The sequence below is a fragment of the Enhydra lutris genome, unplaced genomic scaffold, assembly GCF_002288905.1.
Source record: "Enhydra lutris kenyoni isolate GAN:26980312 unplaced genomic scaffold, ASM228890v2 scaffoldscaffold34, whole genome shotgun sequence".
NCBI classification, from domain to species: Eukaryota; Metazoa; Chordata; class Mammalia; order Carnivora; family Mustelidae; genus Enhydra; species Enhydra lutris.
In genome coordinates this window covers 24,853,126-24,879,639 of record NW_019154118.1, presented here as the reverse complement: position 1 = coordinate 24,879,639, position 26,514 = coordinate 24,853,126, and the positions used below count along the sequence as shown (strand labels likewise).

Below are 26,514 nucleotides of genomic sequence, written 5' to 3'. Positions count from 1 at the left end.
CCGCGTGGGTCTGAGTGGGAGAAGACAGCTCCGTGAGCGTTAAACGCCCGGGTGACCCTGGCCCCACCGACAGGGCAAGGTCAGAAGTGGGGAAGAGGAACCCGCGGCCTGTCACGTGCTGGCCAGACTGTGAGGCTGCTCAGGCCAAAACGGTCCGCCGAGGCCCCGCCCCCTCCCCGCCCCCTCCTGCCGGCCAATAGTCACGCACGCCGCCGCCGTCCGTGGCCGCTATTGGAGAGGGCGGGGCGGGGCGGAGCGCGCCGGGAGCAGGGCGGGCGGGGCAGCGGCGCTGGTATTTGGCTGTGGGTGTCGGCGTCTCCGGCTGCTGAGTCTGTGTAGACGCCCGGCGGCCATGGCTGTGTTGGCGGCCCTTATGCGCTGTAGCGCCTGGGGGCGCGGTCGCCTGCTCCAGAGGCCGCTGAAGGTGAGGGGGGCTCGGGCCCGGGTCGCGGCGCGCCGGCACCCCTGGCTGGGAGGGCCCGCACTCGCGGCGCTGGGAGTCCGGGGGGTAGGCCGCCGGCCCCGCGCGGAGAAGCCCACCCGAGCCGCGCACGCGCGCGCCGCACCGTGGCACCTGTGCGTGCCGGGCGTTCTCGGGGCCTCCGCCGCGGTCCGCTGCTCGCTTGCCCGTGGGTGGCACGGGGCACGGACCTCGGCAGCCAGAAGGGCCCAGTCCGGGTCCTGCCTGGCCGGCAGTCCGGGCCGTCCGCCTTCTCCGGGATTTCGTTCACGTCGTGCTAGCGCTCGTGCTGTAGGGCATCGGCGTGCCTGCGGGTGTGAGACCCGAGGGGGGAAGATGCCCCGCTCTGATGCGGCCTGACCCTTGCGGGGGAGAATCTGGGCTGCTCCGCGCACGAGGAGCGGGGTGTGCACGGTGCTGCGCCCGGAGGGCGTCCAGCGGCGTGCTCCGCTCCGGCTTGTTGTGTTTAGGGAACGCGGGAGCCACGGCCCTGAAAGGGAGCCGGTCCTCCCGAGAGGCTCAAAACCAGGGAGCCTGCATCTTAGATTTGCGAAACCTGGGGTAGTGGAGGCCCGAGGGCCTGGCCGGCGAAGGTGCCCTTGCCAGGTGGCTTCGGGTCGGACGCTTCGAAATCCACCCACGTGGTAAGAGAATTTGACGCAAGTCGGTGGAAACCGTTGGTGTTTTGGGTTCTGTCGCAGCCCGAGGTTGCGCAGGATTGAGGTGCGGGGTGTTGGGGGCGGGGCATGGTTTCGGCGTGAAGTAATTTGAGCTGCGTGCTGGCAGGAGGAGATGGGATCTGTGAGAGCATAAATGTAGAACTTGTAGGGAGTGGCCAGGAGGACGTGGAAGAGTCACAGTAATCCTGGGGGAAAGTCAGGCGGACTTTTTCCACAGAGGCGTTCTTTTTTCTTCCCTTCCCCGTCTAAGGTAGCGGAGAGCGGAACGGGGACATGTACCTGGATCAGTTTCGCGTTATTTCATGCGATGGTTTGGGAAGTCGGGAAAGTATAAGTAGGTTAAGCTGGGTTTCAACCGGTGTTGACCAGGTGAATTAGATGAACTAGGTCCTCTCAAAAAGCCAAAACGATTGCAGAGCCCTCTTAGTTTACAGTTTAATTGAGAACTTAGGATCCAAACACATGTTGCTGATGGGAAGAGCCGTAGGTTTTACAGCGAATGATTTATGGTGCTCATTTTATTGAGTTCTAGGAATCAGTATTGGTCGTAATTTGAAATAAGTGGTGGTTTACTGGAAACCTGTTGTACCAGGATTTTCCATATTTAGTGTCAGTTTGTTGAATGGAACTTGACCTTCACCCATCATACTTGCTCTTTCACCTTTTCCTTCAGCTACAAGATCTGCCTTATGGTCTGCCTATATAGGAGATTGTTGCCTTTCCAGCTGTAACGACTTTTTTTTTTTCTTTTTTCTTTTTTTTAAGTATATCCCCTTTCTCTTTAAGCCTCTGGTGGTAGAGTTCTGTGCCCCTCATTTGAAGAATGCCAGTGCTTTTTTTGGGTGGGTGTGTATTTCTTTTTTCATCCTCTTGATCATTACTGCATTTGATACTCCTTCAGACTTCTCTGTTTTGCTGTTTTGACCCCAGGTTATTGTTTGTTTTAATATTCAGAGTTTAAAAAAATTTCTTGCACTGTGCCAGTCCTCAGCCTGTTTGCTCCCAATTCCTTTCCCTCTGCTCCTCTGTCTGTGTAGCCGTGGGGCTGACGCTTGTGGGTGCACACATCACAGTGTCTGTCAGGGGGCCCTATGTGTGTTAATGCCTTCCTGGTGCTAATCTCTACTGACGGCCTCTTGTTTTCAGCTTTTCTATCACCTGTATATTTGTCCTCTGTAGTCTCTCATGGTTCATCTCCCCCTCTGATTTCCCCCAATTCACTTTTCCTTTCTTTCTAGCTCCTCTAGCTCCACAAGTAAGTGAAACCGTATGGTAATGACTCTCTTTGCTTGACTTACTTCACTAGCCTTTCCTCTCACACAGGACCAAAGAACAGAGTGTGCTGGCGAGCGAGCGCTGATAGCGATCTGAGGTGGTAGTAAACAGGCAAGGGGCGGACTCCAGAGATGGCCTGGAGGTGGAATCTGTTGACCTGAATGACTGACTGACTGGCTAAGAGGAGCTTAGTTAGAAGATGTTAGGTATAATTTGGGAGCCTTGGCCTGCCATTTAGGTGGATAGTAGTGGTTTTCAGAGGAACAGATGTGGCAGCAGAAAGAAAGTGATGACTTGTGTTTTGGATTGGGTTTGGAGTTGCCGGTTTGACAACTAAGAGAACTGGAGGAAATGGAGATTTGGGAGTCACCAGCTGCGGATGACAGTGGTGGCCATGGTCATTGAGGGGCTCACCGAGAGCAGGTGTAGAGGGAGAAGTTGGGAGGGCTCAGCATGGGGCCTCTGGGAGACATGATGTTTCAGGACAGGCCGGGCAAGCAGAACCTGCCAAGGTGAGTGAAGAGAGGATGGTGTTATGGAAGAAAAGCAGGGGAATGTCGTGTCATCTGAAAGCCGAGGGAGGTGAGATTTTCAACAAGGAGGGTGAGCTATGTCCTTGGGCTGCTGTGACAGAATCCCACCGGCTGGGCAGCTTACAACAGAAAGCGTTCTGGAGGCCAGGAAATCTGAAATTACGGTGTTGGCAGGACCCCACTCCCTCTGAATCCTGTAGGGAAGTCCCCTCCTTGCCTCGTCCTTGTTTCTGGTAGTTTGCTGGCAATCTTTGGAGGCCCTTGGCTTATAGATCTGTCATTCCTACCCTCCATCTGCACATGGCCATCCTCCCCCATCTTCTCTTCATCTTCTGTGCTTGTCTTTCTCTATGGTTAAAATTTTCTCTCTCTCTCTCTCTCTCTCTCTCTCTCTTTTTTTTTTAAAGATTTTATTTATTGGGGCACCTGGGTGGCGCAGTGGGTTAAAGCCTCTGCCTTTGGCTTGGGTCATGATCTCAGGGTCCTGGGATCGAGCCTTGCATCAGGCTTTCTGCTCGGCGGGGAGTCTGCTTCCCCCTCTTTCTCTCTGCCTGCCTCTCTGCCTACTTGTGATCTCTGTCTGTCAAATAAAATCTTAAAAAAAAAAAACTATTAAAAAAAAGATTTTATTTATTTATTTGACAGAGATCACAAGTAGGCAGAGAGGCAGACAGAGGGGTGGGGGAAGCAAGCTCCCTGCTGAGCAGAGAGCCGGATGCAGGACTCGATCCCAGGACCCTGAGATCATGATCTGAGCCAAAGGCAGAGGCTTTAGCCCACTGAGCCACCCACATGCCCCCAAATTTTCTCTTTTTATGAGGCCATCAGTTATACTGGATTAGGGCCACCCTGATGACCTCATCTTGACTTGATTACTTCTGTAGAGACCAACATTTATAAATAAAGTTACATCCTAAGGTACTGGGCATTAGGACTTCTCTTTTGGCAGGGTTGGGAGGCACAATTCAACCCATAACAGAGCACTTAGTGCTATAAAAATTTAATATAACAAAGGGGTTAGGTAGGATTTAAAGAAGGGAATTATATAAATGAAATACCTAAATGAGAATTGTTGATTGAAATTAGCAAAACTCTTTTAATACTTGGAGAGCTTTATAAAGAACTTATGAAATACAGATTTGATGGGGGGTCTGGGTGGCTCAGCCAGTTAAGCGTCTGACTCTTGGCTTTCACTCAGGTCATGATCTCATGGGTTATGGGATAGAGCCCCATGTTGGCTTCTTGCTGAGTGTGGAGCCTGCTTGGGGTTCTCTCTCTCTGCCACTCCCCTCCATTCCCTGTGCTTTCTCTTTCCTAAAGAAAAAAAAAAAAAAAAGGAAAAGAAAAAAAAATACAGATTTGAGGTATTACTGTTTTATGTAAGGGAATTTTGCTTTCCTTTCACAGACAATGATAGGTACAAACACAAGATATTTTAGATACTAACTGCTAAGCTCTGTATACTAAGAAGTTGAAAAGGTCCAAAAATGATTTAATCAGTTTTCTCAAAATATTTTCATTGATTATGGCTCAATTTCTAACTCACTTGGCTCATTTTTACAGGTATTTTGGCTTGTAGATGTTCTCTGTTAATTTGCTTGTCTTCTGTGGTTCTACCTGTTTCTGCAGTGGAATAAAGAAACGTTAGTGTTCCTGTTGACATACTTGATCAGGAAAGTATATCATAAGCAAATCATTAGTTCCTGAAAGATAACGCAGTACTTTGGAAAGTACTGGCCTCAGCTTCCTAAATTTTATTATTATTTTTTAATAAACTCCTATGTATAATGTACATTGTGTCTATTACACATATAAATGTACATATCTCAATATAGATACATATACACGTATCTATAAATAGGCTGCTTAGATTTGAAATATCGGCTCTCCCCCTTACTGGCTTTGTGACTCCGGACAAATTGCTGGATCTGACTGTGCCTTCGTTTTCTTACCTGTAAATGTGAGTGGCTGGTTGCACATGACATATTCCAGATCCCTCGCCACCGCCCGCGGGCTCAAACCTGGCCCCGTGGTCCTGCTCCATGTCCTCTCCCTCTCCTGTGCCAAGTGTGTTCATAGTTCAAGGCCTTGGTTCTCCACCTTCCCTGTGGCAGGTGCTCCTTTCCTAGATCTCCCCAGGGCTTCTCTGGGTGACTCACGTCTCTACCCTGGGGGCCTCCCTAGGAGCCCTTTTTTGACCCCTCCATGTAGCAGGTAGCATAGGCCCTCACCCCCTCGCTCAGTAGCTGTTTCGCCGGCTTCGGAATGTACTTCCTGCCTGCAGTGTTGTTTCTCACACTTGCTGTAAGCTTTGGATTTTGCTCAGATAATTTGTTTGGTGTCTACCGCGGTCACGGGGAGAGAGTAAATAACATCTGTTCTCAGAACAGTATAGTGTGGAGACAGGTCATCGAGGGGCCACAGAATTGTGTGTTCTGGAAAAAGTGAGCACGCCCTGGTGCCGTGGAAGTGGAGGCCGCCGGGCCTGCCCCTACCTGGCTCGGGCAGGTAAGGTTTCCAGGGCCGGGGGTGCGGCCGAGTGGCCCGGGGCCGCAGATGACACTCTTTCTGCTGGTTGTGACCGTCCCATGCCTATTACCGATGACACAGTGTCAGCCGGGGAGGCCGATTTCCGTTGGGTGGTCGGGAAGGAGCATTGTGGGAAGGTGTCCTCAGCTCTGGGACATCAAGAGTGGATACCGGCTCACATGGGGAGCAGGGGATGGGCTGTTAGTGGCGGCTCTGGGTGGTGGGGCAGGTTGAGGACAAAGCGTAGGCTGGGCGGCTGGCACAGGGCAAGAGTGAAGTGAGCCTTGGAAGAACGGAGGGGCTGTGTCCCTGCAGAATGACGGGCAGGGTTTTGATGTCATTCCGGGAGCGATGGAAAGCTATAGAAGGAAGAACCAGGGCAGCGATGAGATCTAGTTGATGTGTTTAAAACCGACTGGACCGCGGGCAGAAGTCCGGGGTGATGGGAGGTGAGTCAGGTGCCCGTGGACTCCAGCGAGAGAGGCGATGGGACTCGGGGGTGGTGGAGGAGACAAAGCCCGGGGAGGAAGTGAGCTGTGTTTTAGACCCAGAGTTGGCAGTGTCCGTGATGGAGTACGTGGGTTTGAGGGCAGGACGAAGGGCGAGTGCTAGGACTGGGGTTCAGGCACCGGGCAAATGGTAGTGCGCTGCTCTGAGGGGGTCGCACTGGGAAGAAACCAGTTTCCTGGGGGAATAGGGTGTGGTGAGTGGGACGGTCCATGGAAGGCGTCCCTGGGCCCTGGGACTGAGTGAGTCGGGAGGTCAGCGGAGAGGTGGAGGCTGGAGATGGCCGTGGGCAGGTGCTGAGGGCGGAGATGCCGGTTCAGGAGTGGGGGAAGCAGAGGGGGAGAGAGGGTGGGCAGGGGTGGAGGGAACCTCTGGCCCATCGAGCACAGACACCCAGCATCGGCTCATGTGGGGGTCAGCCGCGGGGAGGTGAGCCCTGAGTCACTGGGTGGGGAACCCGTGTCCCTGGGGGCCGGGGAGTGAGGGAACAGCTCGGGGAGAATGCAGGTTTGGGTGGGAGGAAGCAGAGCCTGTGTGTCCTTCTGGAACGATCCGGGAGTACAGGGGTGAAGGGAGTAGGGGGAGACATGAAGATGTGGCCCAGTGGAAGGGCAGCTGGTGGTGGCGGGGCCGGCGGGACAGGCCAGGGCAGCTTTGGCTGCAAGTGGCCGCTGTGCCAGGAAAAGTGGCCTCGGTGGCGAGGAGCCGTGTCCCATTGCGGACTCGCTCAGGACAGCGGGCCTCCGGGCCCAGCAGCTGCGCGGGGCGCCCGAGGCCACGCTGTTGGTGCTGCCCTTGCGGGAGCCTGGATGGGGAGGTCACCCACCGAGGAATCTTCTTTTGTCCCTTGTCGTGTGCCCGGCTCCTCTCCCTTCATTCTCCGAGTATTTTGGTCCCCCGGGAAACCGGTTTCTTCCCAGGGCGTCCCCACTCACAGCAGCGCACTACCATTTGCCCGGTGCCTGAACCCCAGTCCTAGCACTCGCCCTTCGTCCTGCCCTCAAACCCACGTACTCCATCGCAGACACTGCCAGCTCTGGGTCCAGAACACAGCTCACTTCCTCCCCGGGCCTTGTCTCCTCCACCCCTCAGTCCGTCGCCTCTGTTTGCTCCTGGCTGTTCTCTCTGCGGTCTCGGCCGTGGTTGGCGGTGGTGCCGGCTGGCTGCGGCCCCTGCGACGGGCCGCTCCCGAGCCCGCGGCCATCCCGCCGACCCAGGCCCCCATCAAGGCCTTCCCCTTTCCCATCCTGTCCGCTTGTTGGCGTGGGAGGGCGGGGGCGCGGGGGCAGGGGACTCGGAGGCCTGGTGTCCCTTCGCTCCCCTTTGAGGAAGCCGCATGGTCGGAGAGGCAGGGACTGGCATGTGTGCCACCAGTGGGGACTTGTAGAAAAATCCGCTGCTTGGATACGGCCCGCAAAGGATGATACATTCGATTTCCACCAAAAGTGTGTTCTTTCCAAATACTGGGGAGTACAAGTGGGAACCTTTAATTCAAAGTTGGATCCCAGGTGACAGGCTGGAATCCTTCAGCAGCTCCCCAGATTCGCCAACCCGTGAAGGGCGCCCTCCTGCCTGGCAGGCGGGCGCGGCTGTCGGCCGCCGCGGGCACGTGTGCTGCCCTTCACAGCCGTGTTCGCCGGCGGCTCCTGGCGGGGCAAGCGTGCACCTGACTTACGACCCAGCTTCCCGAGACACAGGCGGAGATGGCAGATACATTTTCTTTCAAGGTCTGCACAAACAGGTCATTTGGAAAGTGACAGCACGTTGGTGACGTGTGTTGTGTTGACACTGGATGAGGGAGCGATGAATGTACACAAACCGGGACCCCTTTCCGAAGCATTTCAGTGGCACCGCGTATTTGGAGACCCTGCACGACACCCAGGAACCTTCTCTTTGGAAGCCGGGGTGGCTCGTTCATCAGCCTCTCTCCGGTTTTTCACCGAGCTGTCTTTGGACAGTGGACTGTGTGCAGGTGATTTTAACATTTCTCCTTTCGTAAGGTTGTAGCGCTGCTGGAGTGTAGGGCCCCGTTTTGTGGATTCCAGATTCCCAGTGATGCCTCCTGTGATGTCCGTGATCTCAATGGTGGGAAGCGAGTCTGTCCTCTCGCTCATGAAGACTGAAAAGCCATCTCCTCGCAAGAGGGGCTGCACTGGGCGCCTGGGTGGCTCAGTGGGTTAAGCCTCTGCCTTCACCTCGGGCAGGTCATGGTCTCAGGGTCCTGGAATCGAGCCCCACATCGGGCTTCCTATTCAGTGGGAGCCTGCTTCCCCCCTCTCTGCCTGCCTCTCTGTCTCCTTGTAACCTTTCTCTCTGTCAAATAAATAAATAAAATCTTAAAAAAAAAAAAAAGGAAGGGCTGCATTGAATTTTGTAATAATTATGGTTTTGAATAAAAACCAGGATTAAATTAGGTTCTTATAGCAAACTTGTTTATATGAACTTTCTACATAAAGGTGAGTTACTCTGTCATTACTCGGTCATCTTAACATTGGAAAAAGGATTTTCTTAAATTCTCTTCTATGACCCAGTAACACCCTCTGTCTCGAAGCTGCCGATGTATCTGTTCTCGTCTGAACGCGTTATGCATCAGTGTTGAGAGGATGCCTTGTGGTTTTAGAGGTTCTCTCTGCTTAGAGCCACTCTTGGTCACAGCTCCTTCCTTTGTGCTCTGTTGCGGACTGAAAGCTGAAATTGGTTGCTCGCTTCACGCCAGGCTAGCTTTTAGATGTTCGCGGGCTTGCTTATTGCTCTGAGATACGATTGGCCATTTACAGCTATCAGCAAGATTAGGGTCTAAATAGAAGTGTCATTTTTGAATATTTATTATGCTTTCTGACTCCAGAGGATAAAAAAATTTATCCTTTGTTCTTTGCCCTGCAGACTATCAGGTCTCTGAACTGTGACTTGGATTTTCTCTGCTTGTTCTTGTTGGCATTTGTTACTAAAAGTGGTGTGGTAAGAATGGACATGTAGGGAGAAGATACTTACTCATTTCTTTAAGAAATAACTTATTTGGGGGCGCCTGGGTGGCTCAGTGGGTTAAGCCTCTGCCTTCGGCTCAGGTCATGATCCCAGGGTCCTGGGATCGAGCCCCACATCAGGCTCTCTGCTTCGTGGGGAGCCTGCTTCCCCCCCCCACTCTGCCTGCCTCCCTGCCTACTTGTGATCTCTGTCAAATAAATAAATAAAATCTTAAAAAAAAAAAAAGAAATAACTTATTTGGCAAGATAGACCATATTTGTATGAGGTGTGTTTGCTTCAGATAAATCAGATCCATTTGTTAGAAGTAGATGAAGGAAATAATAGCAAGTTAAAATATTTTTTTGAAAAATGACATTTTTGGGGCGCCTGGGTGGCTCAGTGGGTTAAGCCGCTGCCTTCGGCTCGGGTCATGATCTCGGGGTCCTGGGATCGAGTCCCGCATCGGGCTCTCTGCTCGGCAGGGAGCCTGCTTCCCTCTCTCTCTCTCTGCCTGCCTCTCTGTCTACTTGTGATCTCTGTCAAATAAATAAATAAAATCTTTAAAAAAAAAAAAAAGAAAAGAAAAATGACATTTTCATGTGGTACTGAAATTAGTTTAGAAAAAAATTAATTTAGAAGATTTAACTTAAAACTAAAGCTTATACTTAAAGGCTTATAGATTTAAAATTTATAAAGGTATCAGAAGTTAAAACAATTGCGGGGCACCTGGGTGGCTCAGTGGGTTAAAGCCTCTGCCTTCGGCTTAGGTCATGGTCTCAGGATCCTGGGATCGAGCCCTGCATTGGGCTCTCTGCTCAGCAGGGAGCCTTCTTATCCCCTCTCTCTGCCTGCCTCTCTGCCTCCTTGTGATCTCTGTCTGTCAAATAAATAAACAACAAAAAATCTTAAAAAAAGTTAAAACAGTTGCAATGAACAGCTAATCAAAATAGTATAAAGAAGTAAATTTTTTCTGATTATAAATGATACATGCTCTGTAGAACGTGGAAATAAAAAATATAAGGAAGCAGAAAGAACTCATCAGAACCCCACCACTGAGAAGTATTAAATGATGTAGATTAAAGTTTTTTACATTATAATTTTACAAATATTTGTATTACAGGAAATAAGATACATGGAGCGAAGTTATGTTTCAAAACCCACTTTGAATGTAAGTATAAACTTAAATTGTGCTTTAAAATTTCAAGAATTTAAAGGGAAATATAGTCAGTAAAGAATGCATATTCTTATATTTGCATATATGTGGGGTCATTTTGGGCTGCTGTGGGGGCTAGGAATAGCTAATTACTAAAATCCTGTGCTAGATGCCCAGATCCTGGCCAAGAGATGGGTCTAGGGCCCTGCTCCGCAGCCACTGCTTCCCCATTGTCTCCCATGGAACCACCTTCTCTCTGAAACCGTGCGGGGTTCCTTCTTACTCTCGGGGACCCTTGTATTGTGAGGGACACCTGGAAGATCCTAGAAGAAAGGAACTGAACCAGGCTGGGGATTAGACTGGGAGGACCGCCGTCTGATCACGGTGGTACTTTCCAAGGGGCCCTTTGTCTGACGGGTTCCTCAGGTTACGTAGTGATAGCCTTCTGTCCAGATCTCAGCAGTCTCTGACTGTCCCCGAGCTCGGTTGGAGACTGTGGAAGGCAAGTGTAAGGAGGGAGTTGTTAAAATAGAGTTTGACAGTGTTTAAGAGAACTTTTATCTACTTTTTCTTCAATTTCGTATTACTGTTTGTATTAATCTAGGAAGTTATGACTCTGCTGAGTCCCCGTTAAGCCCCACATCGTACGTAGGTCTGGATTCCGAGCCCAGAATAGCCTTCAGGAGGAAGCCGTTGGTTAGGGTTCTTGATTTTGCAGTAAACACGGGTAAAGTGATCGTTTCTTAAATTTTCACTGAGGAATAGCTGTGAAATGTATTCTTCTGGTTTCCAGCCTTCTGTGGACAACTGGGAAGGAACTGTGCTTATTTTAGACTTGGTTTGTCTCAGGTTTTCTGTTAGATCTTTAATCATAAAGCATCCTCAGTGAACTGATTAGTCTTACTGCTATTCAGATATTTAGATTATTTCAATCTTTATTGAGTAAATAGTCATTCATAAAAGAGCATGTCTAGGGGTGCCTGGGTGGCTCAGTCGTCAGTGTCTGCCTTCAGCTCAGGTCATGATCTCAGGGCCTGGGATTGAGCCCCACATCAGGCTCCCTGCTCAGCAGGAAACCTGCTTCTCCCTCTCCCTCTGTCCTTCTCCCTGCTTGTGTTCTGTCTCCGATAAAGTCTGGGGAAAAAAAAAGGTCTGTGTCCTAGGTAATAAAATGGTCACCCTTATCCATGGTTCTGCTTGGCTGTGGTCCGCCTTGGTCTGGAAGGAGATGAGTCTCCTCCTGATTTCCTCACAAAGTTAGTGGCTCAGTGCCCGTGTCACTCACTTCTGTCATCTTGGCACGGAGGCATTTTATCCTCTTGCGTTGTCGTCACAAGGCTGCGTACAGTCCACAGAGACACTGAGGGACACAGTCACATAGCTGTTATGCCCTGTATCTGGTTCCTGGTGCCGTATCCGCGTTTGCGGGGCTGCTCTGGCTCCCCTCTCACGGGGCCTCATGGGATGGTGGCTGTGCAGGCCGGAGCGGACACCGTCCAGGCCTCAGTTCTGTCTGCAGGTCCGGGCACCCCCTGGGCGTCTTAGAACGGATTCCCTGTGGGTAAGGTTGGGGGTCTCCTTTGTATTCAGTTGTATTCATTTCATGAAAGATGGTTTGGATAAAATATTTAAATGTCATCATTTTTACCATCTCCTGTCTTGCCAGGAAGTGGTCATAGTGAGTGCTGCCAGAACCCCTATTGGATCCTTTCTGGGCAGCCTCGCCTCCCTGCCGGCCACCAGGCTTGGTTCCGTTGCAATTCAGGGAGCCATCGAGAAGGCAGGTCAGTCACCACTGTGCTCTTCTGGGTGGTTTTTTCAAGTGAGCTCTGCTGCCCAAGGGGCTCGAACATGCTCTCCTGACGGAGCTGGCCAGGAGCCCCACTTGCTTTGCTTTTTGTGTAGAGGGGGGCGGTGCTTCAATGGGGCAAACACTTATTTTGCACTTACTGTATACATAACACTTAGAAGTACTCCATGCCCTCCTTTCTAAATTCCCTTGTAAGGAAATCCTTGTCCTACATGTAGGATGAATCTCAGCGGAGAAGAGGAAGAAACCGTCTTGCTGTAGACTATCTTGAAACTGATTAGGTAACCACTAATTAAATTGACTAAAATATGGAAATGCGTTTTGTTTTTGTAAAAACAGGGATTCCAAAAGAAGAAGTGAAGGAGGTGTACATGGGAAACGTTCTGCAAGGGGGTGAAGGACAAGCGCCGACAAGGCAAGCGGCCCTGGGCGCAGGTACTGGGAGCCGCGTCTGCTTTGATGCGTCGTCAGCTGTTGGGGAGAGCCGAGTGGAGGCGGGGGCAATGTTAAATGCATCATATAATCCGGTTAAAATTGGCAGGAGGGATGCTGTGGCGGGTTAGAGGTTCACGTGCCCTGTTGTATTAATTTAAGTTCTGCAGGTGTGTGGGAAGGGTATCTGCGCTTTTCACAAGGACTTGTTTGTGTTGGTTTCAGGCTTACCGATTTCCACTCCATGCACCACTGTGAACAAAGTGTGTGCCTCGGGCATGAAAGCCATCATGATGGCCTCGCAGAATCTCATGTGTGGACACCAGGTAAGAAGCGCCTTCGTTCCCATTTTATAACCAAATAACAGGCGGTGTTCAGAGATGCTGGAAATCGCAGCACGTTTGTGCTTTAGAAGTGGGATTCCTCCTCCGAGGCTCGTGAGGGTCTGGATCCGCCTGTTCCATCCGAAGGGGCGCGCAGGTGGTACCTCGAGGGTCTGGGGTCCGAAATGAGCTTTCATTGAAGAAGTTTGGGTCTTCAGGTGACCCTTTACTTGGTCTTTTTCTGAGATTCTGGGGACTCAACACGAAAGATTTTATTTGCCGGAGTAGGAAGGGTTTGCATCGTGGAGGAGAAGAAGGGGCTGACCCTGGGGATCCAGTCACTGGCAGAGCCCAGAACCGCAGCCCGATCTGTAGTCGCTGCGTCCCCGCTCACTTGTCACATCGCGCTCCCCGCTGGCGCCGCTGGCCGCTCGTCTTCACCTGAGGTCCGGTGGGAGGTCGCGGCTCGGCGCGCGCGCTGCGGCGTGAGGAGCCCGGGCTCGGGCCGCGAACCGAGAGCCGGGCCGTCCGGGCCCTTCCTCTCGCGTGTGAAGAGGGTGCGGTTGAGACTGGCCGGCAAGGTTGCACGGTTGAGGCGGGACAGCAGGGGTCTTCGTCGCATCTAGTGCCTTCTGGCCTCTCGGGGTCTCGGGTGTGGCCCAGGAGGGCCTCCGTGAAGTGCGTGTGGAGCGCGGCCCGCACGCGCCGGAGCCGGGGTTGGTGCGGAGCCGGGGTTGGTGCGGAGCCGGGGTTGGTGCGCCGCGGACACTCCTCCCGGCCGGGTTGCCAGTCACAGGCCGAGGGAGAGAGGCTGGGGCGCCCCCTGGCGGACGGGGCTGACGCGTTACTGTAACCCGCGCGCTCAGGCGGGCCCGGAAACGAAGCGGGTAAGACGAGGAGGTCTTTATTCTCTGTCCCGCTGTCTTGTGTGTCCTGCCACTAGGAGCAGAGAGACTCTGGGCAAGTTGCTTAAACTCTGTACCCCACGGAATGCCTGCGGGATCTCTCTCCGTGAGCACGTGCTCGTGTTCTCCTGACCCGAGTAACGAAAGCGTATTTTCTGGGCCCTTGTGGACTGGACGTCCAGGTTGTCTCCCCTTCCTCACTATCTTAGACGATGGCGCCACGCGTGCCTGTACGCGTGTATCTTGGTCACTAGGTCTCGGTCCTTGAACAGCCGCTCTGAGGGGCTCCGTGGAGAGGTGAGAACAGCACGCCTGGAGCCAGACAAGCGTGACCCTCCTCCCGCCCCACGAGCTGAGCGCCTGCTCTGGGACACTCACCGGTCGCCGGTGGACAGAACGTTAACAGTCTGGTCACGTACAAATTGGTCCCTTGGAAAAATTAGTAAGAGGAGAGTTTGAGTCAGAAGATTTCCAGAGGATATTTTCAAACGCTTTCTGTAAAAGTGGCACCAGTTGCACACTTCGCAAACGTTGGGAACTCCTTTGTACAGAGGGTGACACCAGCACGGGGTGTTACTAGGCCTTGGTTACAGCAGCGAGTGGAAATCGGAGGAGATTGTTTCCATGCTGGGAACTGTTTGAGAAGGAAAGTTTTGTCTCAGTGGATTTACGGTGGTTCTCTAGCAAATGCTGTTTGTGCTACCCGGAGACGCTTTCTGCTCGTATTTCTGTGTGTGTACAGTTACCTGACTTACAGGTAAAAAAATGAATGAATTTAAAAAAAAATTTTAATATATTTTTATAAGATTTTATTTATTTATTTGACAGACAGACATCACAAGTAGGCAGAGAGGCAGGCAGAGAGAGAGGAGGAAGCAGGCTCCCCGCTGAGCAGAGAGCCCGATGCGGGGCTCGATCCCAGGACCCTGGGATCATGACCTGAGCTGAAAGCAGAGGCTTTAACCCACTGAGCCACCCAGGTTCCCGGAATGAATATTTTTAACTATCAAAGTATTTTGAAATATTTTGGAAAGTGGCCACTTTTTATTTTGTATTGAAGAATAATTGATACCTTATTTTCTGTCACTTACTATTGCCATCACCCCCAGGAATATTCAGTATTTTAGAGTAACTGAGTAGAACTTACATGAGAAGTAAGTGAGAATCTCTTGATTTCAAAACTGGCAAAATATTTAGGTTTCTTTGGTCTGGAACTCGTGGTTGTCTTTATTCCTGGTTAAAGGCTTGAGAAAATAACTTGGCTTTAATGCTTCCATTAATGTTTTATATTAAACTATTTGTTTTAAAATAGCCCTTATATGCAAACAAGTTTCTTCTGTTGGTTTGTACTAACCGGTTAGTTGATTAGTACTCACTGATAGACGTGACAAGGTCTCTGGTCCTTAAAGGAGCGTTGTTCGGTGAAGACAGACCCGGAAGTACAAGCTATCCAGGGCAGGGCTGTGGCGCTGATAAACGCCTACCCAGGAACCGGGGAACAGAACAGGAGGACGGGCAGCTCGTCCCAGAAGGGCCAGGTGTCCTGATCCGGGTATTTCCTGTGTTGGTGGCGGGGCAGGGTGTGCAGGGGGCTGTGAGCGAGCACGAGGTCTGTGAAGGCCTCACGGCAGGTGCAGGTGAGTGGATAGAAAGGGGGAGAGAGGCCTTCTGGGAGAAGGGCCAAGGAGCCTTTTATTCTAGCCCAAGTGACCTGGGCGCGAGTCCACGCGGCCGGGGTGGAGGCAGCGATGCGTGGCACATGGTCATGTGGAGAGTTACCACAGCCGTCTGGGAAGAGCCGATCAGGAGAGAAGTAGGATTATTTCTGTGAACAGCTGTCATCTTTTAGAGCAGTGTTGAGTGTGGCAAAGGATCCTGGGAGTCTTAGGATACCTGATTTTTTTTTTCTTTTCCTGATTTTTTTAATGTTAGCCACCATACAGTACATCATTAGTTCTTGATGCAGTGTCCCAAGATTCATTGTTGGCATATAACCCCCAGTGCTCCATGCAGTCCATGCCCTCCTCAATACCCATCACCAGGCTCACCCAAACCCCCACCATCTCCCTTCTAAAACCCTCAGTTTGTTTCTCAGAGTTCACAGTCTCTCATGGTTCATCTCCCCCTCTGATTTCCCTCCCTTCATTTTTCCCTTCCTTCTCCTAATGTCCTCTATGCCATTCCTTATGTTCCATAAGTAAGTGAAACCATATAATTGACTTTCTCTGATTTCACTCAGCATAATTCCCTCCAGTCCCATACAGGTTGATGCAAAAGTTGGGTATTTATCTTTTCTGATGGCTGAGTAATACTCCATTGTATATATGGACCACATCTTCTTTATCCATTCATCTGTTGAAGGACATCTCAGCTCTTTCCACAGTTTGGCTGTTGTGGACACTGTTGCTCTGAACACTGAGGTACAGATGGCCCTTCTTTTCACTACATCTGTATCTTTGGGGTAAATACCCAGTAGTGCAATTGCAGGGTCATAGGGTAGCTCTCTTTTTAATTTTTGGAGGAACCTCCACACTTTTCCAAAGTAGCTGCACCAACTTGTATTCCCACCAATGGTTTAAGAGGGTTCTCTTTTCTCCACATCCTCTCCCAACACACGTTGTTTACTATCTTGTTGATTTTGGGCATTCTGACTGGTGTCAGGTGGTATCTCAATGTGGTTTTGACTTGAATCTCCCTGATGGCTAATGATGATGAACGTTTTTTCATGTGTGTGTTAGCCATTCGTACGCTTTCTTTGGAGAAGTGTCTGTTCATGTCTTCCCAGTTTTTGACATGATTACCGGTTTTTTGAGTTTTGAGTTTGAGGAGTTCTTTATAGATCCTGGATATCAGCCCTTTATCTATAGTGTCATTTGCAAAATTATCTTCTCCCATTCCATGGGTTGTCTCTTTGTTTTGTTAACTGTTTCCTTTGCTGTACAGAAACTTTTGATCTTGATGAAGTCCCAAAAGTTCATTTTTGCTTTTGTTTCCTTTGCCTTTGGAGACCTGTCTTGAAAGAAGTTGCTGTGGCCGATGTCGAAGAGGTTACTGCCCGTGTTCTCCTCTAGGGTTCTGATGGATTCCCGTCTCACACTGAGGTCTTTCATCCATTTAGAGTTTATGGTCCAGTTTCATTCTTCTACACATAGCTGTCCAGTTCTCCCAGCACCATTTACTGAAGAGACTGTCTTTTTCCATTGGATATTTTGTCCTGCTTTGTTGAAGATGAATTGACCGTAGAGTTGTGGGTCCATATCTGGGCTCTCTACTCTGTTCCACTGGCCTGTGTGTCTGTTTTTGTGTCAGTACCGTGCTGTCTTGGTGATGACAGCTTTGTAGTAAATAAAGCTTGAAATCAGGCAACGTGATGCTCCCAGCTTTTTTCTTTTTCAACATTTCTTTGGTGAGTCAGGGTTTTTTCTGGTTCCATACAAATTTTAGGACTATTCCAGCACTTTGAAAAATGCTGATAGTATTTTGATCGGGATGGCACTGAAAGTATAGAGTGCTCTGGGCAGCATAGACGTTTTACCAATGTTTATTCTTCTGATCCATGAGCATGGAATGTTCTTCCATCTTTTTGTGTCTTCTTCAGTTTCCTTCATGAGTGTTCTGTAGTTCCTCGAATACAGACCCTTTACCTCTTTGGTTAGGTTTATTCCCAGGTGTCTTATGGTTTTCGGTGCTATTGTAAATGGAATCCACTCTCTAATTTCCCTTTGTACAGTTTCACTGTTAGTGTATAAAAAAGCAACTGATTTCCGTGCATTGATTCTGTAGCCTGCCACATTACCGAATTGCTGTATGAGCTCTAGTACTTTGGGGTGGAGTCTTTTGGGTTTTCTGCATCAAGTATCATCGGTCCATGTTCCTGACTCTACTTTCAACTGAATGACTCTGCTGCAGTCCGCCAAAGACAAGCCAGGACTGTGAACAGGTTATTAAGGAGGCGAGAATCCTGGGTGTGGGCACTGGAGGTTTGCCCCACATCCTTCCGCTGTCTCCTTGACCCCTGCGGTCATCAGGCGTCCTGTGTGGACCAGCAGCTTTTGCCCAAGCAGCCCGACATTTGCTCAAGCAGTGGAAACACTGCCTCGCTTGTAAGGCAGGTGCTTGGGAAGTATTGCGTCATATTTTCATACAAACTGAAAACCGCAGAGTCAAGCGGCCTAAGGCTGGTTTGCCTTCAGAAAACCCTTGAACTGCTGCCTACTGAGCATTACCTCGCCCTTTCTGCTACGCCGGAAGCCAGGGACCACTTTTTGCCAAGTTCTGGCTGTTTCATGTACAGAAGATTCCTTCACCTTTGCTGTAAGCAACTTTACCAAAACCAGGAGAAATAAAACCTTGTTTTTTCAGGTGGTGTTAAATCTCCAGATTGGGGGATGGTTGAAGGGAAGAGAGGCAGAAGGAAGCCAATTCTCAAACACTGGCATAAGGGACAGGACTATCAATAAAGCACACATTTACTACCAGCCCTGTCAGGACACATTCGTCATGGTCGCTTCAACCTTCATTAACTGTAGAATCCAGTGTTTATGCCAAAATCTCTAACAGCCACATGCAAAATGCTAACGCTGGCACATGCTTGAGCCAACTTACCTTTCCAGGGCTTTCTTTTACGAGGTCTTCAGCTAATCTACACCCTGGCCAAACTGGGTGTCTTATTTCTGGGGCACAGCTCATATTTCTCCTGCTGAGGCCTTTCCTTGGGTTGCTGTCTCCATTTGTCTGAAATCTCAGAGCTCCAGGCCCATCAGAGCACCACTCCTACATTTCCTCCTAAATAGTAACTCACTCTTTTACATCATTTTAACACCACCGCTTGAAACTCTTTTGGCACAGAATCCTAATACTCTGTAACTCTCCAGTCCCTCCCCATGCATGTAGCACGCCAGCTGGTAAGCAACTTACAGTGGTGAGAACATGCTGTATCTTGTAGAGGAGAGGCACAGGGGAGTCATACTACCATTTGTTGGCCATGATTTTGTTGGTTGTGTGCTCTTTCTTGCATGGTCTTTATGATTCTTGTGATTCTAGTGAAGCCCTTTCTCCAGTACCCAGGCTGTCCTGTCCATTATAGGGTATGCAAGGGGCACTTCCTCAAACTGCTTATGGGGAAGAGTTGCTTTATTAGGATACCTGATTCTTAAATATCCTGACATTTTAGACCATTTCTTTTCATCTGGCTCAGAGAGGGTGCCTCCGTGCCCACTGTGTAGCAGCCTAGCCAGGCCCACGGAAGCGTGTTGGTGGTGGCTGCGTGGTGGGCGTCCACGGCTGTAGGTCCTGTTGGAGTTGACATTGTTTTCGCTGCTGAGCAGGATGTGATGGTGGCAGGCGGGATGGAGAGCATGTCCAACGTTCCCTACGTCATGAGCAGAGGAGCCACGCCGTACGGCGGTGTCAGGCTGGAAGACTTGATTGTGAAAGACGGGCTGACGGACGTCTACAATAAGATCCATATGGTAATGCTTGTTTTTGGAGAAATCCCAGCTAGTACACAGGACTGCTTGAGGTTTAAAGATACGCAGATTCAGAAACTGAAGGGTGGGCTCCATAAATGTTGATTTTAGCCATTCATTTCAGGAACACATCTCTTAGCTCCCCCCATCAGTTTGACTTGGGTGTTGAATCTGCTGGCCCACACTGGAATAGGGAGTGTTCGGACTTCTGATTATAGATTCTGTAGCTATTTAATTCTTTACCTTTGAAATAGAAATTCTGGACTCACTGAAGTATCTAAAGATGAGACCTGACTGAAAAATGACCTAGTACAGAAAGTGTATTTTAAGAAACAACGTTTAACGGCTAACCACTGTTTTATGTTATGCAAGTTAATAGATATTTAAGAATTCCATCTTTTATCAGGGGAACTGTGCTGAGAATACCGCGAAGAAGATGAACATTGCACGAGAGGAACAGGACACGTACGCGATTAATTCCTATACCAGGAGTAAAGCAGCGTGGGAAGCAGGAAAATTTGGAAATGAAGTTATCCCTGTCACAATTACAGTAAAAGGTAGAGGGATGATGTTCCAACATAGGTTTTTTATGCTAAAAAATTGCTATGCTAAAAAATTCTGTTTTAGATTAGTACATTTTTATCTTTGTTCACCTGAGGACATATACTTTTGCTTATGGTTAACAGAGGGAAATGCTGTCCAGTTACAATGTAACTCCACCCAATTTCATATCTACTTCCAGCTCAGCTACAAATACCACTAAGAATAATGTTCCCAATTTGAGAAATATATTTATATTTATTAGAAATTTTCTAGTATCGGTGACAGTTTATTAGCCTTTGAGGTGAGGAGGCAGGCTTTGGGGGGCACCTCCCAGGACTGAAGGCTGCACGTCAGCAGCTCTGGAAGCTGCATCTTTTTGTCCCGTCTCCATCTCCGGGTCCCATCTGAAGGCTCTCCGTCACCAAGCAGGGAGGTCTCCTCATCCGCTCCAGCAGGGACTCAGCATGAAGACTCATTAAACTGGTTTAGGTTCCATTTCCACGGAGAAATGATGAGGTTCAGGATGGTGGAATTACTAGGGCTTGTCCAGCCCTGGAGTCAGGAAAGTGGCTGGGATCTGTGATCTAAAAAGGGCGAGACAAGAGAATGGGATGGGGCCATCAAAGATTTAAAAGGTTAAACTACTTAATAAACTCTTCAAGTCCCTAACAGAGAGGGTAGGTGGTGGATTCTCGAGTAGGGTTGCCGTGAGATGGTGGAGGTGTGCAGGCCCGGTGTGGGGGGTACATTTGCTGTGTCTCACTGAGGGACTCATCCGGCTGATGAGACTTGTACTGCAGGTAAACCAGATGTCCTGGTGAAAGAAGACGAAGAATATAAACGGGTTGACTTTAGCAAAGTCCCAAAGCTGAAGACCGTTTTCCAGAAAGAAAATGGTTAGTATGAAGAAATGAACCATGGCAAAAAGTGGAGTTAATATACCATCTCTACTCTTGGAACTGCCTATGGATTTTAGTTAAGTAATTCTAGAAAACATTTAGATGTTATTTAGCATTTTCAGTATGTCAAGGCTCATGTGAAATTAACATGATATTTATGCAAAAAATATTAAAAATTTTGTTAATACCTTCAATATAGAAATCCTAGGGAAGAGACTACAGAATGAGTATAGAATTGTTTTTCATATTTAATTCATTTTGAAAGTTTATTCTGTAATGAAATGTGTTTATATATTAAGTACCTGTAAGGTTTTTGAAGATGAAGTTGGCAGCCGTGTCGTTCACGGGTTTTTCCTAATGCCTGACTTGTAGTAGGTCCTCAGTCAGTAACTGTCGAAATCTACCATAAACAGGATTCAAGTGTCTCAATTAATGCTTTTGAAATCCTTGAGGTGTGGTCCATGCTGCTTTTAAAAATGGGCAGATCTACTGGAGATTAGAGTCTAAAGATACTTTTTCTGCCTTTCCTGATTTGAATTTTTCCTTTTTTTTTTTTTTTAAAGATTTTTATTTAGTATTTATTTGACAGAGATCACAAGTAGGCAGAGAGAGAGGAAGGGAAGCAGGCTCCCTGCCAAGCAGAGAGCCCCTTGTGGGGCTCGATCCCAGGACCCCGGGATCATGACCTGAGCCGAAGGCAGAGGCTTAACCCCCTGAGCCACCCAGGCGCCCCCCTGATTTGAATTTTTTAATACCAACTACAGAGAGGGATCAGTCTTTTTTAAAGCACCATGTAAAATTTATGTTGCAAAAGTACATTTGTATATTTTTAGCTGCAATCTACTTATAGGGGCTTGGTCACAATTTTTATAAAAGCTTACCTGATAGAATTTACATTCTGTAAAATTTAAAACATCCAGTTCAGTTATTTTTAGTATTCTTGACATTTAACTTCAAGTGATTGTAGAAAAGGATGTGGTTTTTTAAAATTATTTCTAAAATTTTGTTTATTTATTTGACAGATCACAAGTAGGCAGAGAGACAGGCAGAGAGAGAGAGGAAGGGAAGCAGAGAGCCTGTTGTGGGGCTCGATCCCAGGACCCTGGGATCATGACCTGAGCCAAAGGCAGAGGCTTAACCCACTGAGCCACCAGGCGCCCTAAGATGTACATGGTTTTGACACAGTACCTGCTCTAACGTGGATAAGCAAAGTTAGACTCTGGGAAGAAAAAGCAACAGCTGGTCCTTACCTTGGCAGCCTTGTAAGCCCGCGCTGACCTCCTGCCGTCATGCCGGTGTTGCTGAGCGGGCTGTGAACAAAGGGCTAGAGAACCAGCCGGAAATAGCCAGGTGTGGGTCTCCTGAAAGCAGGCATCGTCTCCACACATACTGGTCGTTTCCACGCACCCAGCAGCCCCCGTGGTGCCCGCAGGAGTTCAGTCAGTTGAACCAAATGAACGTGGTGTGAATGGTTGTGGCCTCACGCTCACCACTGCTTCCAGGCACAGTCACAGCCGCCAACGCAAGCACGCTCAACGACGGCGCGGCTGCCCTGCTGCTCATGACTGCGGACGCGGCCCGGAGGCTCGACGTCAGGCCGCTGGCCAGAGTAGCAGGTAGCACGTGTTCCGAACCGCTCTCCTCCTGAGCCCCTTGAAGCTTCCTGAAATGGAGTTTCCGTGTTGGTTACACAGCGTTGAGGGCGGCTCCTTCTCTCTGTGGGTGGTTCGGTGTGACAGTCGCTCGTATTTTGAGTTAGAAGCTCCTTTATCATTCATTTTGTAGAAGAGTAAGCATCAGAGATCTCTCCTAGCCTGTCTGCTGAGTGGGGGTAGGAGGTACGTGGTCCTGGCACGCAGGGGAGCGGTAACCACCTAGAAGGAAAAGAATATGAAGTTAGGGCTTTAGAAATAAGAAGTTGAGACATTTTGGCATTTAACTATGTGGCTGGCACACCCTTCATCTCCTTAAACATTTTTAGCTGTAAAATCCACCTTGTGAGTAAGTTTAACAAATACCATTTTGTTACTTTATTGTTTTAGAAGATTTTATCTATTAGAGAAAGGAGGAGGAACAGGGACCAGCAGACTCCCTGTTGAGCACGGAACCCAGGCGGTCCCACTACCTTCGGATGGTGACCTGAGCCAAAACCAAGTCAGATGCCTTATGAACCCCCTGAGCCACTCAGGCATCCCCTTCGTTTTCAGCTGGGAGCGCGGTTTCCTAACCTCAGCACTTGCGACATTCTGCAACCAGTAATTCCTTTGCCGGAGGCTGCGCTGCTCGCTGGAGGACGCACGGTCGCCTCTGCCCCCCAGATGCTGCAGGAAGGGTCCTTCTACCCACTGCAGCACCTACATCATGTCTAGCTAATGCTAGTGTCCCTGGAGGCCAATTCCCCCAGCCCCCTGCTTCGGAAAATCCGCGGCCTAGATGATGGATCTAATTTTATAAAGCCAACAGTCTTAGAACAGGAACAGCTACATTTCCGTGTATGATTGGGGCTAGGAAGCTTGCAGTTCTGCACATGATACATGACCTATCACTTGTAAAAAACGATTTTTTTTTTTTTTTTTAAAGATTTTATTTATTTATTTGACAGATCACAAGCAGGCAGAGAGGCAGGCAGAGAGAGAGGAGGAAGCAGGCTCCCCTAGAGAGCAGAGAGCCCGATGCGGGGCTCGATCCCAGGACTCTGAGATCATGACCTGAGCCGAAGGCAGTGGCTTAACCCACTGAGCCACCCAGGCGCCCCGTAAAAAACGATTTTAATGACTTTTTTTCTTTTTTTTCTTAAAGCATTTGCTGATGCTGCTGTCGAACCCATTGATTTTCCAATTGCGCCCGCGTATGCTGTACCGAAGGTGAGAACCCAGTGTGGGGCCGTCATTACCGCATCGTGCTGGCTTCTGCCTGGAGCAGAGCTGCGGGGTTGGGGTTTTAATGTTACTTGTCTGCGGAAGATTGGTTTCAAATCTTTTTTTTTTTTTTTTTAATTTTATTTATTTGAGAGAGAAAGAGCATGAATGGAGGGAGGGGCTGAGGTAGAAGCAGACTCCCCCATTGAGTGGGAAGCCCGACACGGGCTCGATCCCAGGACCCTGAAATCACTACCTGAGCTGAAGTCAGATGCTTAACTGCCTGAGGCACCAAAAGGCCCCCAAATCTTCCAACTTCTGAAAACAGTCTGAGCAGCCCACAAACTAGAGCCTCAGTGAAACCGACGCAAAGTCTGGAATTATTTTTAGGTAGGGTGCTTACTCGCACCTGGCATGGTAGCCACAGAGTGGGAGGCTGGTGTGGCAAAGAAGAGTACTGAAGGTCCTGGGTCTAGAATTCAAAGCAAATAATGCAGTACTAGGAGAGTCTCCATTCCAAAAGGAAATTGCTGGGAGCTGGTCTTAGAGTAAAACTAAAAACAAAAAACCTATGTACTCCAAGCGGTCACTGTTGCTAAGGGAAGTTGCTACGGGGTCACAGGAAGAGACGGTGCTGAAGGAGCCCGGAAGATTCCAGCAAATACTCCCTTTTGGAAGGAGAGGGCCTCACCCTGGGAGGGGACTTCTGACAGCAACACCCAGAAAGAGCAGAAATCAGTGAGGACTATGGGAAGAAAGGATAAGAAACGATGAGGTGGCAGGGTTCAGAGAGGAAGAGAATAACAGCTTCAGAAAGTGAATGCATCGCACAGGACAGCAAGGGGGAGAAACGGGTCTGGATTCTGAAGGCGGAGCTCCAATTCTGACCCTGGCTTGACTGAAAGCCAGGGAAGGGACCACACGGTTTTGTCTCATGTTGTGGGAGCTGTACAGCCTGAAACACAGAGCCTGCTGCAGGGAGAGAGGAAGGGGGGGAAGAGTTCCCAGTTACTTTTATTAATTCTCACAACAATTTTTAAATAAAAGGAAAACTGGGTACCTGGGTGGCTCAGTAGCTTAAGCCTCTGCCTTTGGCTCAGGTCATGGTCTCAGGATCCTGGGATCGAGCCCGGCATTGGGGGGGGGGGGGGGTCTCTGCTTAGCAGGGAGCCTGCTCCCCCCCCCCCCCTCTCTGCCTACTTGTGGCCTCTCTGCAAAATAAATAAAAATCTTCAAAAAAAACAAAACAAACAGTAGAATTTTAGAACATTTTCCTGCATAGCTGACGAACTGCTCAGAATTAAAGACTTGAGATAATTTGCAGTGAGGATACAACAGCTAACAATGTCTGCACCCATATAACCCCACAGCAGCTTTTATACAGGAGAAACTAGGAGATGCAGAGAAAAACCACTGTACTAACAGCAGAAACTAATAGACCTCTCTCATTTGATAGATAAAGAATCTACAACTGATCAAAGTAGTAAAAAAGATTAAGTATAACCCCCAAATAGAGAACACATGTTCTTTTCAGGTATCCATAGACTATTCAAGAAAATCTAGTTCTTTCTATTGCTGCAAATAATAAATAATGCAAACAGAATTCTTTGCTCACAGTGCAGTGAGACATTAAAATCCGAAAATGAAAAGGCTCTTCTTCCTGAAAACTAAGAAACTCCATATTTAAATATCTCTTGCATCATGAGGAACTAGAAACCCAGATTGCAGAATTCCAGAAAAAAACAATGAAAATAAGTTTTGACTGTTAATCTTTCGTTATAAAAATTTTAGGTTCTTAAAGATGCAGGCCTGAAGAAAGAGGATATTACGATGTGGGAAGTGAATGAAGCCTTCAGTTTGGTTGTGCTGGCAAACATTAAAATGCTGGACCTCGATCCCCACAAAGTGAACATCGACGGAGGAGCAGTTTCTCTGGGACATCCCATCGGGTAGGTGAAGTCAGACAAGTCTCTGTCTAGGCTAATGGCTTCATAATGGCCTTGTAATTTTGTCTAAATCTTAACCGCTTCATGCTAATCCTGTTACTCCTGGTTGAACTGGTTTCCTTCCCATCTGTCCTTCGAAGGGTAAACACCATTTCTGATAGGATTTAACACTGAATACAGATCTGCCACATTTGTTGCCTGAGAACTAATAGTGTCTTTTTTTTTTTTTTTTAAGATTTTATTTATTTATTTGAGAGAGAGGCAGTGAGAGAGAGCATGAGCGAGGAGAAGGTCAGAGGGAGAAGCAGACTCCCCGTGGAGCTGGGCGCCCCATGCGGGACTCGATCCCGGGACTCCCGGATCATGACCTGAGCCGAAAGCAGTCGTTCAACCAACTGAGCCACCCAGGCGTCCCAAACTAATAGTGTCTTAAGATTAAAATCTATGCTTGGGCTTAAAAAAAAAAAAAAAAAGCTGTACTAGTTCTTGAAACATGTCTCCCACTTTAAGAAAAGGAGTTAAATTCTCTAACAGGCTTTTCAAACGAACTTGGAATGGGAACTGTTTTGATTAGGTATTCTTTATGAAAGAACACAAATGCTTTCTTCTTCCTAGGATGTCTGGAGCCAGGATTGTCGTTCATATGGTTCATGCCCTGAAGCAAGGGGAGTACGGTCTTGCCAGTATCTGTAATGGAGGAGGAGGGGCGTCTGCCCTGCTGATCCAGAAGTTTTAGGCAGCTCGTGTCTAAAACAACCCTAATGTGGCCAGAAAGGTCTGCTGTAATCAGTAGGACTCACTACCTGGGGTGGGGTTATGTACTCCCATCTGTTTCATTTTCTATTTTTTTCTAACATTTTTACAATATGATAAGATCAATCCTCAAACCTTTTGAAATTATAAATAAATGTTTTCTTCTGCTTTAAGTCTTTTGTAATCTTTAGTTCAAAGTAGTTGTGAGAAAGCTGTACTATCTGAGATACCAGTGTGCACTTATTCGTATCCTAGAAGTAGATGCTTCCGCTTTACAGAACAAATCATCATTTACATTCTGAGGCTGGTCAGAGGTCAGTGAACGTCACGTACAACTGACTGAGCTTTATCAGACTCCTGAAAGTGAGAACAGTGTTGCTGGAAACAGGATAGATCCATGTGCTCGGGTCTAGGGGGGGCAATTTCTCACAATATTAGCATGCAGGACTTGGGGGTAGCGGGTCAGAAAATCCTGG

The 26,514-nt window shown here is 48.7% G+C and overlaps 2 protein-coding genes and 1 long non-coding RNA gene across 4 annotated transcripts in view; 1 reads left to right on the top strand and 2 right to left on the bottom strand.

Moving 5' to 3' along the window:
• Window positions 1-275: 275 nt before the first annotated feature.
• On the top strand, window positions 276-26,211 carry LOC111153681 (acetyl-CoA acetyltransferase 1). The gene is made up of 12 exons (XM_022512835.1): window positions 276-424; window positions 10,069-10,116; window positions 11,768-11,885; window positions 12,251-12,346; window positions 12,569-12,669; window positions 18,899-19,042; window positions 19,446-19,596; window positions 20,383-20,478; window positions 21,984-22,097; window positions 23,281-23,345; window positions 25,131-25,288; window positions 25,901-26,211. Exons 1-12 carry the CDS (start codon window positions 353-355, stop codon window positions 26,019-26,021), a joined length of 1,284 nt encoding a protein of 427 aa, XP_022368543.1. The 5' UTR covers window positions 276-352; the 3' UTR covers window positions 26,022-26,211.
• LOC111153684 lies at window positions 19,603-21,949 on the bottom strand. Its single transcript, XR_002641029.1, has 3 exons — window positions 21,732-21,949; window positions 20,784-20,881; window positions 19,603-20,396 (listed from the first exon to the last, which is right to left on the bottom strand). It is a non-coding gene; the product is annotated as an uncharacterized LOC111153684 (long non-coding RNA).
• LOC111153680 (protein NPAT) overlaps window positions 22,134-26,514 on the bottom strand; it is a 68,243-nt gene continuing 63,862 nt past the window's right edge. Inside the window, exon 22 of one of the 2 annotated variants that reach the window (XR_002641026.1) lies at window positions 22,134-22,355. The gene's annotated coding sequence lies outside the window, so the exon portion shown is untranslated. Of the gene's footprint in view, window positions 22,356-24,520; window positions 24,551-26,514 lie in introns of those variants that run through there. The other variant, XR_002641025.1, reaches the window with a different exon arrangement.